The sequence below is a fragment of the Schistocerca americana genome, chromosome 5 (assembly GCF_021461395.2).
Source record: "Schistocerca americana isolate TAMUIC-IGC-003095 chromosome 5, iqSchAmer2.1, whole genome shotgun sequence".
Lineage (NCBI taxonomy): Eukaryota > Metazoa > Arthropoda > Insecta > Orthoptera > Acrididae > Schistocerca > Schistocerca americana.
The window spans coordinates 59,815,353-59,829,066 of NC_060123.1; the positions used below are offsets into that span (position 1 = coordinate 59,815,353).

Consider the following 13,714-nt stretch of genomic DNA (forward strand, 5'->3'; position numbering starts at 1 on the left):
AAGTAGATAACTTCGAGAATTCTCAGAGTAGTGTAACATGTGCTCTGCTAAAATGTTCACATGTTCTTGTTCCAGCTGGCAACACATTAATGCCCACAAATTTACTCTGTCACATGTTTTAATCAATCTTTGTTAACTATTGGTCAAACCTCACTATGGTTTTTATTTGAATGGAAGTTCATACAGTTAGTTTTCTTTATGTTTAGGGCCGCGTTGTCTTATATGTGATGAATTTTAACCATCTTTGAGACATTTATTTGATTTCTCTGTCAGCTGGCTTAGATTTTTATTTGGGATTACTTAGTACCATCGTTAGTGAATGGATTTTATCCTCCATGCATGAAAGTTTGTGGGAAACATTCATGAAGAAAAAGACTTTGTATAATATGGTCCCCTGAGTGACACACACCTATTTAGGTTATGATAAATGTTTTACTAAGTTTTTTTGAAGTGAGATATCTCAACAACTTGAAGCACCCTGTTTGACAAGTGTGATGGAGGAGTTTCATTAGGAAGACAATGACAGAGACTTAATGTTGTAAGGCATAAGTCTTAAAAGTGAAGCTGATATAATATTAGTTATGTTTAATGCATTTTCCTGGGCAAGCTGGTATACCTGTCCTGTTGTAACTCATTCCAGTTTCTTTCCTGATACATACTGTTGTTTCCTGTGCACCTTAATGTCACAAGATAATGACTGAAGATTGTATATGTATATACATAAAGGAAATACAGTGCGTCACTTACCTGAAAGCTGATATCTGGCAGTGGTGGATAAGCATGACCCCCTCCTCAGATATGGATCACACAAACAGCATGCAATCCGTAAATATGTGTGTGTGTGTGTGTGTGTGTGTGTGTGTAATTGCAAAATTAGAAAATCAAAGTTACTTAGACATTATATGGTTCAGTTTTTAGTACTTAATAGGCATTCTTTATGAAAAGAGCAATTAAAACAAAATTTTACTATGCTGAAGTCCTAAAGGACTATTTTGTGAACTAAATAGCCTGACAGTTCGTTAGTAATATGTTCCAGGGATTACTTTGCATTATAGATTGTAGTGATGTGCAACACATCACAAATTAATTTGGACATATGATTGCATTCTGAACATTTTTAATTTTGCATTTTTGTTGATGGTAATATCACTGAAGTTGAACATAACTCCACTAGTCAAATGGCAGTGAGAGATGTATGTATAAGCTTGCTGCCAATTTGAAGGCAGCACTGAGTGGGGTTTTACGAGCACCAGACATCTAGGTCTAAGTATAGACGTTATAGTAAACTGCTCCGCGAAATTTAGTAGTACGAGCACCAGACATCTAGGTCTAAGTATAGACGTTATAGTAAACTGCTCCGCGAAATTTAGTAGTATTATTGATATAAGTTGCATATTGTGCAATGAAGAGGTTATAGAAGGTATCAGATTGTGTCCAGTGATTAATAAGTGGATTCACTCATCGTGTTTGTGTAAAATAAATACGACAGATCACTCATGTTGTTGTGGCCAGGCGCAGTGTGATCCACAAGTAACTGCTCTCACGAAATTTTTAAATGGTCACAATGAATCCGTTGAAGATTGTTTGAAACAGGATTTACAGAATGCAAGAAAATACGTCCTCGACATTGAAAAAGTGGTAAGTTCTTTTGAAAAAAGAAGAAACTCAGAAGAAAGTGTTATTTGTAATCGTTTCCCTAATCCTATAGAAACGATCCATTCAAAACATCATGAACCTATGTTAACATTATTCTCGGCAAATACTAACAAGTGCAGCAAGCTGTTATTATACAGGCCTACTGAACAATTAAATGCTGCGAGTGTGATGTTTAAGTCTGCCAATGATGAAAACAGCAACCTCAAAAAAGTGAGTTTAACTTGTAAATCTACAGGGAAGAAACTTAATGTCAATCCAGTGCCAAATAAAAGTGAAATATGTATATTAGGAGATAGCCATGCCAAAGGAGTAGCCAGTATAATGATAGCTATGCAATCTCGCTACAAAATTACTAGTGTTGTGAAATCAGGTGCACCTCGTGGCGAGATTGTGAAAAACTGTGAAAAGCTAACAAAAAATTCCTCCGTCTGTGTCATAATAGGTGGTGCAAACGATGTTTATCGTAATGAAAGCCATCATGCAACAAGAGCACTCAAAGAAACTTTGGAAAAACTCTCACATATAAAAGTTTTCGTGCTTAGTGTTCCACATAGGCATGACTTAATAAGTAGCTCGTGTGTTAACCTAGAAATTAACAAAGTCAACAGGAAAATAAGAAAACTCTGCTGCAGTTTCCCACAGGCTACCTTTATTGACGCAAACAGCATGGAGAGAGCTCACTTTACAAAGCATGGTATGCACAGGAACACACAGGGAAAGGAAGCTATGTGCAAACAATTGTTAAATTCTATTAACTGCAACACAGTGGAAGGTCATGCTGTAATCCCTCTGCCAGTATGCTTAATAACAAAAACGAAGAAAATGAATGGATCAGAAGTTTCAGTACCTAGATGCTCAGATGATTCTGTTTCTTCACCAAACAGAGATAACTCAATGGTTACATGTACTGCAGAAGAAGAAAAGGCAGCATTTCCACTCTGTGAACCTACAGCAACACCACTTGTGCACCTGCCTACATGCAGTTCGTCAAAAATATCACTGCCAGCAGAAACACCAGCTGCAACAGCAGTACAACCCCTGGAGCCTACAGCAACAGCAATCTTATCCCCACCTGCAAGCAAGTCAATAGCTTCATCATCTCCAAGGGAATTGACAGCATCAGCTCAAGGTAAATCAACAAGCAAGTCATCAGTTTCATCATCTTCAGTAAAGAAGGAAGCATCTACTGAAGAAAAATCGACATCATCACAGAGAACAGGAGGTAAACATAAAGTTGTGTGTCCTCCTCATCTGAAGGATTTTTTAACCACAGGCACGAGAAAGAAGAAACCACCAAAATAGGTAATAATCCAAACAACTTCTCCATTTTTCATCAAAACATAAGGGGAATAAGAAGCAAACTAGATGAATTAGAAGTTAACATAAATAACAAAAACTTTATGAACAATGCTCAGATCTTATGTTTCTCAGAACACCATATTACAGAAGGAATTGAAATGTTACATATAGACAGTTATAGCCTTGCCACCTACTACTGTAGAGATAGCATGAGAAAAGGTGGAGTAGTAATTTTCATTAAGAATAATTTAACTTTTAGATCTGTAGATGTAAGGAAATATTGCAGTGACCAACAGTTTGAAGTGTGTGCAATAGAAGTGACATTAAACAGTTCCAAATTAATAGTAGTTACAGTGTACAGGGCACCAGGAACCAATTTCACAGTCTTTATGGTTCAGTTAGAATTGTTACTATCAACCTTATTTTCTAAAAATAATGACATTATCTTACTTGGGGACTTTAATGTCAACTTCGCAATGGAATGCAACAACAAAGTAGAGCTCCAGAATTTGCTGAGTTCCTACAATCTTACATCAGTGGTTGACTTTCCTACTAGGATCACACCTGACTGTCAATCTCTGATAGACAATATATTTTTATATGTAAATTTATACCAGAACTTCACTGTCACTGCAATAGTAAATGGCATATCAGACCATGATGGACAGCTCCTCACTCTACATGACTACAGACCTGTCAAGAAAGCAGTCCCATCCTGGAAGGCAATCAGACTTATGAACAAAGAGACCCTGGAATTTTTTAACCATAAGCTGCAGCATGAAGATTGGAATTCAGTTCGCAGAGTAGATGATGTTGATACAAAGTTCAACATATTCATAAATGAATTCCTATCCCACTTTGAAGAAGCTTTTCCTAAAAAGTTTGTTAGGAACAATATTTCCTCGTCCTTAAAGAATCCATGGATCACAAAGGGTATTCGAGTGTCATGTAAATATAAGAGAGAACTTTATGTTGCAATCAGAGGGTCAAGGGACAGAGAATTAATCAGCCATTATAACATGTATTGTAAAATCCTAAAGAAAGTTATTCAGACATCAAAAGCACTGTATTATGTAAAAGAAATTGATAACTCCAATAATAAAATGAAGACTGACTGGCAAATAGTTAACAAGGAGACAGGGAACAATAAAAAAAGAGCTGTAGAAAACTTCATAATCAAACATGAAGGGAATCTTGTGCAAAATCCTGAGATCATAGCTGAAATCATTAATAAACACTTCCTGTCAGTGTCTGAGCAAATAGGCTGCAAGGGTTCTGTGAATGATGCCCTGACCTTTTTGCGAAATGCTTTCCCTAACAAAATCATCCAAATGCATATTAGACCTGTTACAGTATCAGAAATTGAAAGAACAATTGCCTCCATGAAAACCAAGAACTCCTGTGGAGTAGACAATATTTCTAGCAAATTGTTAAAGCAGTGTTGTACTTCTGTAAGCAATATACTGTGTCATATTTTCAATGCCTCTTTGCAGCAAGGAATTGTTCCTGATAGACTAAAGTATGCTATCGTGAAGCCTCTCTTTAAGAAAGGGGAGAAAACTGATGTTAAAAATTTCAGACCAATATCTCTCCTGACTGTGTTTTCAAAGGTACTAGAAAAGCTCATGTATTCTAGAATTTTAGAACACCTACATAAATTCAATATTCTCAGCAAACATCAGTTTGGTTTCCAGAAAGGTCTGTCAACTGAACAAGCAATATATGCTTTTATAGATAAGGTTTTGGAATCTCTAAATGAGAAAATGGTGACAACAGGGTTATTTTGTGATTTATGTAAAGCCTTTGACACTGTGAACCACCAAATACTGTTACTGAAGGCAGACCATCTAGGAATAAGTGGTGTAGCAAATAACTAGCTTCAGTCATACCTGACAGAGAGGAAACAGAAAGTCTTAGATAAGTCAGACAATTTGTGTGGTGGAATGATTTCATCGGAATGGAGAGACATAAATTGTGGAGTTCCACAGGGCTCTATTCTTGGTCCTTTACTGTTCCTGTTATTTATAAATGATTTACCTTATTCTTCAATGATTCAGTGCAATTTTACCATCTTTGCAGATGATACTAACATAATGGTTAATGGTCTTAAATGTGAAAATGTTCAAGAGTCTGTTAATACTATTCTTATAGATTTAATGAAATGGTTTACTGCAAATGGTCTTTCACTTAACCTGAGTAAGACTAATTATATTCAGTTCACCCCAACTGCCAAAACTGAGGAAGAAATGACTGTTAAATATGCCACACAGGTCATAGAAAGAGTGGAAGTAACAAAGTTTCTAGGCGTGAAGATTGACTGTAGAGTAAACTGGTCCCATCACATTTTAGATCTTTACAAGAGACTCAGCTCTTCAGTTTTTGCAATGCGAATCATCTCTGTCAGTGCAAACTTAAGCATTAAAAAAGCTGCATACTATGGTTACTTCCATTCTTTGATGGCATATGGAATTATTTTCTGGGGAAATCAACCTCTTGCAAAGAAAATATTCATTGCTCAGAAGCGTGTTGTAAGAGTGATGTCTGGTGTAGATCCTAGATGCAGCTGCAGAAGCCTATTCCGGAATCTGGGAATTCTTACAACTACTTCTCAATATATATACTCACTTATGTGTTTCATAAGTAAAAACACTGATTTATACAAATGTAACAGTGAATACCATCAGTATAACACAAGGAGGAAACATGATTTCCACACTGAAGGTAAAAATTTGAAGATTGTGCAGAAGGGTGTACAGTCCTCGGGTATAAAGATATTTAATGCTCTTCCTCCAGAAATCAAATGTGAAATTGCCAACAAATCTACATTTAAAGAGCTTCTGAGGCAATTTCTTTTAGCCATGTCATTTTACAGTTTGGAAGAGTTTATGAAACACAGTGAGAAACAGCCTTAAAATAAGATGTATTATCATATAAATTGAACATTAAGCTGAACATTCTTGTCACATATGTAACTCTTTTAGTGTTAACTGCTTATATTTAACAGTCTGGGTTATATGATCTTTCAGGTTTAATTTACTTTGTTTTATACCTGTAATCTGTAGGTCTAAGGATTCTCATTCCATTATATTGTGTTATGGATCATTGTAGTGGTTAAGTAACTTTATATTCTTTACCTGTAAACATAGTGTACTAGTACTTGTCATTGACAATGTAAAAATTGACACACACTACATCCATGTGAAATTGTCACAGTTGGATCCATGGTGTAAGAAATAAATAAATAAATAAATAATAAATAAATAAATAAATAAGTGAGCTTGGTATGGGTTAGGACAGAAACACTACAGTACATTACATGAAATCCCAATTAGTTTAAATAACACAACAGTCTGTATAGCAATACAGTATCATTTTTTAAAAATGCTGTAATGTGAATAACCCCAAATTGTGTTTTACTGTCAGTGTTGTTTTGTGGCAGTTGTGTACAAATTGTAATCATTATAATCAATACCTTTCTTAAATTGGTTTCTTGAATTTAGTAAATGTGTGCCAGTGCTATATTTATATTTTCATTCTTTGTCATCGATGCATATAACAAATTAAATAAGCTTATTTAATTTGTCATATTATGTCTGCTTTCTGAAGTAGTTCCGTCAGCTGATAATGAAAAATGTTTCCTGCATTTTAATATATATTGGCAATAATAAACTGTAATATTGGCAGGAACGAACTGTTATTTTATTAATTGGTATTAAAACTTTATTTTAGAAGATTAAGTGAAGATATTTTGCAATGTTAATATAAGCATCACATTTAAATAGGAATTATGAACAGATTGCCCCCATTTACACCAAGGTTGGCATAAAGGAATTGCTTATGATGATAACTTCCTCTGGCATGTAGAGTCTAAACAAAAATTTTCCATCTCAAATTAACTAAAAGGGAAGTAAACGATTTTTTTGCTGGGAGAACACACTTTCAGGCAACCATCCTAAACTAAACAAAAAAATGCATTAATGTTGTAAAAAACTTAATAACGTAACCTGAAGGAACAGATGTAAATGAAAAAAGTCATATGCAGAATATAAAATGTAGTTTACATTTTAAGAAAAGATAATTCACATTTCCCAGAAACTTGTGCAACATACACAATAAGTATCCACATTCTTGGGCTATACCAATTTAAAGAAGAACTTCTATATTTCAATAGTAAGTTTGGTCTGAGCTTTAAGAAAAAACTTATTTCAATAATCGGGTTAGAAAATGGCTCTGAGCACTATGGGACTTAACATCTATGGTCATCAGTCCCCTAGAACTTAGAACTAATTAAACCTAACTAACCTAAGGGCATCACACAACACCCAGTCATCACGAGGCAGAGAAAATACCTGACCCCGCCGGGAATAATCGGGTCAGACCCGAGCTAGAGCTACAACAAAAAAAACTTAATATATTTCAGCAGTCAGGCTAGGCCTGAGCTTTAAGAAAAAACTTAATTACTACAATCATTCCCTTAATAGTTCCATTAGGTTGGATCTCAGATTAAGAAAATCCTACACACTATGCTGCAGTAAACAGTCGTGCACCTTCAAAAGTCTGAAGCTGACTGGGATGATTGCATAGCTGGTGATGGAAAGGTAGCCTGAAAAGAAATTAAAATCCACATTAACATTACTGAAAACCTTTATTTCTAAATTATGGATTACTAAGTTTGTTGCACTGATACTGGGTTATTATTGGGGAAAATTGTTTATGTAACATGGCTTTTCTTATCCATTTCTGTATCAAAATATTCAATGACGGAATGAAGCTCAAAGTGGCTCCACATTTGTGTGTATTTACATCTTTATATTGTAATTAGCTACTTAAAGTCATAATATGTATATGCCACACCTTAAAAAAACACTTAGATAACAAATAATAAAAAATATAGGCCTAGTTAATTGTTACAATTTAGATGTCATATAATGAGAATTTTACTGTACATGCAAGACATACTGGACCAAAGAAACGAAATGCCATGATGTTAATAACCTAACATCTAAACAAGATTAGCAAACAGTTTGAACATGAGTATATTAATATGGGTGATAATACCAGATGTAGTTTTTCTGCCTAGATGGTGTTTAGTCAGGAATGAGATTTTAAGCTAATGGGGAACTTGAGGCAACTGCCAATCAGGAAGTTGTTTTAACACAAGATATGAGCACTTTTACCCATCAGCAATTATTCCATAATGTACTAATGCCACTGCTTTGGAACAAGACGTGTTGTGAACTATGTTTGAACAGTCACATTTGCATGAGAAAGTCACAAGCCAATGGAAATATGCAATGCTGCTTGCACAGAAGGGAACACCCTGTACACACATCATTTTTTTTTCCGAATGAAACAGAACGTGTAAACACTTTATGACTGATTTGCAGTGTATCATTCAGCTGGCTTGCTGTGTAATGGAATTATCCACACCAAGTTCAAGGTGTGGAGTGACTTCAGTTTTTTCAATAGCAATGTCTACAAATTATTCCACGTGACAGTCACATCAAATCATAATTAAGTATTTTCTTTAATTATACTAACAGAGCTGCCTTCAAATAAAATAAGAATTATTTTAAAAATGGTGCCTGAAACTTGCATGCCATAGCCTTTATCAATACTGGATGTGAGGTCAGTCTGGAGGCAGTTTTCAGTTGCAATTTCTTATTTCTTTTGTGGATTGTTTCGGTCTTTACACCACCATTAGCACACAGTATTAAATTTATGCAAGTTAGCCAATAGCACTGTATGTCCAGCAGTGCTCCATCAAACTTAAAAATGTTAAATAAATAATAATTACTTTATTCCTTAATATGCCCTTTGGGTAAAGGAAAGTTGCTAGATAAATTTCAAAATGCCATACTTCACTTTAGAAATGTAATACTTACCATTTCAGAAATTTCTACTGTCTTTACAAATTCCTTGCTTTGCTTAGAGTGTGGTCTTTGTTTCCCCCCCGGATGACATCTGCGACCTGCCAACTTGTTTTTTCTTCTGCTTATTGCAGTGGGCTGAACGGGAATATAGTTACCACGATATTTTCTAGATTTTCCTGTAACAAAAATTAGAACTCGTACAATATTGAATTACTTTCCATAACATTTATATAAAAGTATGTTTTACTTACCTTCACCAAAATTTGCCAAATAAGATGCACATGCAGATGGCGTTTTAAGCTTTCCCAATTTTTCGCACATGACTTCAAGGCCTTTCTTCATTTCCTCAGGGGATTTATTTGAAAAATCTATGAGACGAGCTTTTATCTCGTCGATTAAATCATTATTTCTTTTGTCTGGAACTGTCTCCATGTGAAGTGTCTCTGGCATCTCTTCTTGGCTTTCACAGGGCAAACCTGTGTCCATTTGCTCCAAACGTTCCGAAGAACTTGAAGCCCCCTGCATTCTGAGAGCAATACAGAGGCTCTAGCCACCCTTCAGGAGTCTCCTCATTTGTAGCAATAAAATAATACAGTCTACGTATACTGTCACTATCCGTCACCTCCCTGTAGTTTCCTGATGGTAAAACAGTAATGCCCCAGTCTATATGTTTGCAGATCTTCCCTGTATTGCCTTGGCAACAAGTGCAAACAAGAACAGCCATATTAACAATGTAATAATGATTCTCCCTTTCTTCACTGGGAACGAGCAGAACATCCTCATTGACTTGCCTGATTTTTGCTAGAATCTCCTGTGAAGGAGCCTTTATAGGCCTACAGAAAGACTTAGGACTTGCTCCATTAGCAGCATCAAGAAGTCTCCTCTGAAAATACAAATTCACCTTTGTGAGAAAAAAGTCCACCATCTGAACCACATTGAAGGCACGCACCCTCTCAAAAATTCTGTCCTTTAAAATTCTCATGAAGGCCTCACTTATATTATTTGCGTTGTGCCCTTCTATAAGCATACCTCGCCGATGTGAAAGGGTCCACAGTTCTCTCCTATCCCAATACCCTTCCAAGTATTTCAATAAATTTTGATGATTTTCACTGATGTTCGCTCTTGTTACATTATAGTTTACCACTGCTTCATTTTTTGTTTGCGCAAACATTATTTTTTTGAAATTATGGAAGAATTCGCACTGTTTTTGCTGTGGTATAGCATTTTTTGCTTTGAGAAGCCAGTGTCACACTGCCTGCAGGACATGGAATATACACAACAAAGTTTTTGTGTTTGGGAAGCACCTTCCAATTGCATTTTGTTCTGACTGGCTGTCGTCAGTCAGAAACACACTTGGGCCATTGATGTTTCCCCCAAAAATATTTTCCCCCACTATCTCTTTCAGCAACTCTAGTCCCATTTCTATAACTCCGCAGCTTTCTGAAGACATAATCAGAACTCCTAGTGGTAAACCTCCACACTCACTGTGAGTAAGTAAAACGAACACTCTGCTGCTATCATGATCCAGAGAACCAGTGGAATCCATAAATACAAGTTTGGAAGCAGCTTTTACATGAGTATGGACTTTTTGCATCAGTGGTGAGCAAATGCTGAAAAACAATCATACAAATATTAATAGTAGCTAAATGTATATGCATAAAGTTTTCATCAGACTACAAATTTGTGAATATACCCTTACCATACTATATAATCATCATCTTTCTGAATCATCTTGGCACACACAGCTCCAACTTCGCTGTTGTATTCCTCTATCCTCTGTTGCAACAGCTGCTTTCCTTCTTTGTTGAAGTCTGTTGGCCCATACTTTTTCTTAAAACTTTGTTGAACAAATAGTGGCAAAAGTTGTAATCAGGACACCTGCTTCTGTCTGCAAGGACTAAAGGGTAATCTGAACAATTCAGCTGAATTTCAACCTTTATTGACTCAAGAGCAGTGGCTGCTGAATGACCTCTTTCAAACAGGGATATTAATTTTTCTTTGCCATCACTTGATGGTTGCCTAAATCTTAAAGCAGCAGCACTCTCAACACTGTGGTTATGACCCAACACCAAGTTAACCTCACACGGCATTTCCTTGTAGAGCATTGCTTTCTCTACAGACTTACCTCTGTATCATGCACAGTGTGAATTGTCACTGTCATTTTTGATGGACAGTTAGTGTTTTTTGTTGCCCTTTGCACTGAACCATGAACTTTTATACTGCGAGTATTGTGGTGACATACCAGCCTTTGTTTGAAAACAACATACTTTCCTGATGCAGGTTCAGTGCACCTTATTGTACAAGTTGTTTTTGTTATGTTTTCAAACTGTGCCAACCACTGTCCAAACTCCTCCCTTGTTTTAACACCAACAAGGATGTTTAAAGATTTAATTTCTTGCACATTACAATCATTTCTGTGCAGCTTCAACACACGCGTTTTCCACTGCGGGAGAATTTCCTGTTAAGAGAGAAGAGCATGTATTACTATCACTTCTGTACTTGGCTTCATTTAAATTATTTCAGAATTTTCCTCCCTACAGTAACATACATTTGATATAAGAAGTGCAGCAGGTATGTAGACACATGGTAGATCAGACCACAATTTCATAAAAACCACCAATAAGTACACATTTTACCTTGGGCAGGGAGGGGTAAAAACAAAACAATATTTAAACTTTCGAAATTTCGGGTGAAAAGCTTTTGTACTCGTCAGAATATGGTTAAAAATGCTTCATATTCACACAAACATTTCACTGAAAAAAGAAAAAAAATACTTGGGGGCACAAAAAAAGACCTAGTGACTAAATTGAAGAAAGTACCTACACAGGTGACAGGACAATAAAAGGATGAGGCAAGATAAAAAGAATTCATATAATGGTCTATTAGACATAGGCCTATCTATGTAAAACAAATTAATGTAGTATAAGTTTTGAGGAAAAGGGTAGATTTTTATACAGAGGAAATATTAACTACGTCCATTAATGTTATAAACAGTATGAGGAAAAGGGTAGACTTTTATACAGAGGAAATATTAACTATGTCTATTAATGTTACAAACAGTATTTAAACTAATAGTTTTGGCCTAAACAAATTTTTCTAGACACTTCAGTCTGATAGTTCCAATTCCAAATCTTAAGGGAAATGTTTTTAAGGGAAAGACAAATGGACGTGTTGGTGTGCTCCTATATATTATTTAAAATTTCTGAAGTTTCTGGGTGATTAGAGCTGGGTCTTTGGTAAAATCTGAAAACCAATCCTTACTGGCAAAACTTCTTTTCACTGGTAAATATGCTTTCTGTAGTACATGAACAAACTCAGCAACAAACTGTTTTACCTTGAATGAAGTTACAGGAAGGCCCATGTAGCCAAGCAAGTATACTCATCTTTACTGAGAACAGATCTTTGTGTTTTCAGAACTTTTTAGTATTGCTCTCAGATACCAGTGGTATGTTTAAATTACAGTTGAGTAACAGCTTTTATTTACACCTGGCATTAATTTTAAACTACCACAGCATACTCTGTGTCTTTCTCTTAAAGGTTGCAGTTTAATGTAATTTCTAGGCATTCAACACTACTGACAGTCTAATGATTTCCAAATTGAAATACAGAGAGTAAACAAAAAAGTTACTAATTTTTTTTTAAAAAGCAAACACTATTTGCAATTAATCTGAACTTAGGACGCAGTCAGCTGCTCAAGATATGATTGCCTTCTGTTTACTCCACTTTTCCTCCACCTTTCCAAACAATGGAAAAAACAACTCACAGTTTAGTATACAAGTGTGTTTTATAATTCCAGTACACAATGTTAATAAGTTTTAGCTGATTCTGAAACATACGGAAAAAATGGCCTACGAAAAAGCCTTCTTTTCAAGGACCATTAAAAGTCTATGTGGGTAACAAGAAACATAAAAACCAATTTCGTACAGAAACATGTATTAAATGGTAATTTTCCAGTACCGAGAAATGAAAATCTGTCAAAATAGGTATACCGCTGTTTTATACTACGATTTGCGCGCGCTGTATTAGATCTCCTGCTTACTATCACACCATTTAAATTACTGGAGTCCACAGCAAGATTTTTAAATGAGGATTTCAGGTAAACAAGTTGGCTGTACCTTCACCTTATTTCCTTCCATAATTTACTCTAATAACGGCTATTTTTACCCGATCCTGCTTATTTTATTTTTACCCTACCAATACCCTATCTTTCATGTTTTATTTGATCCCCGTAATTCTATAATCTTAAGTAGCCAACATTACCAAGTTGCCAATAACAACTGTCAAGTGAGCAGTCTGGATTAATAGCTTCAAAAAGCAAGCAGAGAATGCACCCACTTGAGAAATAGTATTAACTATTTCACTCTTCCTTTCGTTCGCCGACAGCATTATCATTGAAAGCAATGAATTACAACGCTTAAAAAAACATAAAGTGCAGAAAATTCATACTAAATATGGTACTTACAAATACTTCAGCCTTTCGATAGTCCACAACACTATCTTCGAAACGAAATCATTTCGAAAATACAATACGAGGACGACGCAGGAAACGCATACACATACAAACACAATAGTGAGTTGTGAGTACTAACACAAAATTTCGCGCGCGGCTGATACACAGCACTTTTTCTTTGGTAGTCGTCTGGTGGCTCCTTATTGGTCGCTAGCTACAGTGCTCAAACAGTGTGGAGGGGAGATGGCTAGACCCCGGGTCAACCGGTCAAGTCAGTACTCGCCTCTCTGTATACAGGCTCTCTACGGCGAGCGGTAACGCAAAGACAGCTGAATTCCGCAGTTCCACCAGCGAGGGCGCTGGCGCCAGGAAGTGTGGTCCGTCTGTCAACTTGATAATGCTGCATGCAGGTTATAACTGCAGCGCGCTATATATT

The 13,714-nt window shown here is 35.9% G+C and overlaps 1 protein-coding gene across 2 annotated transcripts; it reads right to left on the reverse strand.

Annotated features, from left to right (window-relative positions):
• Positions 1–6,694: 6,694 nt before the first annotated feature.
• Positions 6,695–13,434, reverse strand: LOC124616703. Of its 2 annotated transcripts, XR_006979867.1 has the most exons (5): positions 13,291–13,434; positions 10,528–11,286; positions 9,080–10,438; positions 8,841–9,004; positions 6,695–7,558 (listed from the first exon to the last, which is right to left on the reverse strand). XR_006979867.1 is itself a non-coding variant. In XM_047145046.1 (4 exons), the coding sequence occupies exons 2-4, from the start codon at positions 9,351–9,353 to the stop codon at positions 7,505–7,507; spliced, it is 492 nt and encodes a 163-aa protein (XP_047001002.1). In that variant the 5' UTR covers positions 9,354–11,286; positions 13,291–13,434; the 3' UTR covers positions 6,695–7,504. The 2 variants fall into 2 exon arrangements, 1 of the variants encoding a protein (XP_047001002.1); XM_047145046.1 differs by having other exon boundaries at positions 9,080–11,286.
• Positions 13,435–13,714: the final 280 nt, after the last annotated feature.

Coding starts and splice junctions, on each gene's coding strand:
- LOC124616703 (XM_047145046.1), bottom strand. CDS start 9,353: ATGCAGGGGGCTTCAAGTTCTTCGGAACGTTTGGAGCAAATGGACACA. Junction 9,005..9,079: donor TTTGGCAAATTTTGGTGAAG/GTAAGTAAAACA, acceptor TTTTTGTTACAG/GAAAATCTAGAAAATATCGT. Junction 7,559..8,840: donor CAGTAGAAATTTCTGAAATG/GTAAGTATTACA, acceptor ATTTCTTTTCAG/GCTACCTTTCCATCACCAGC.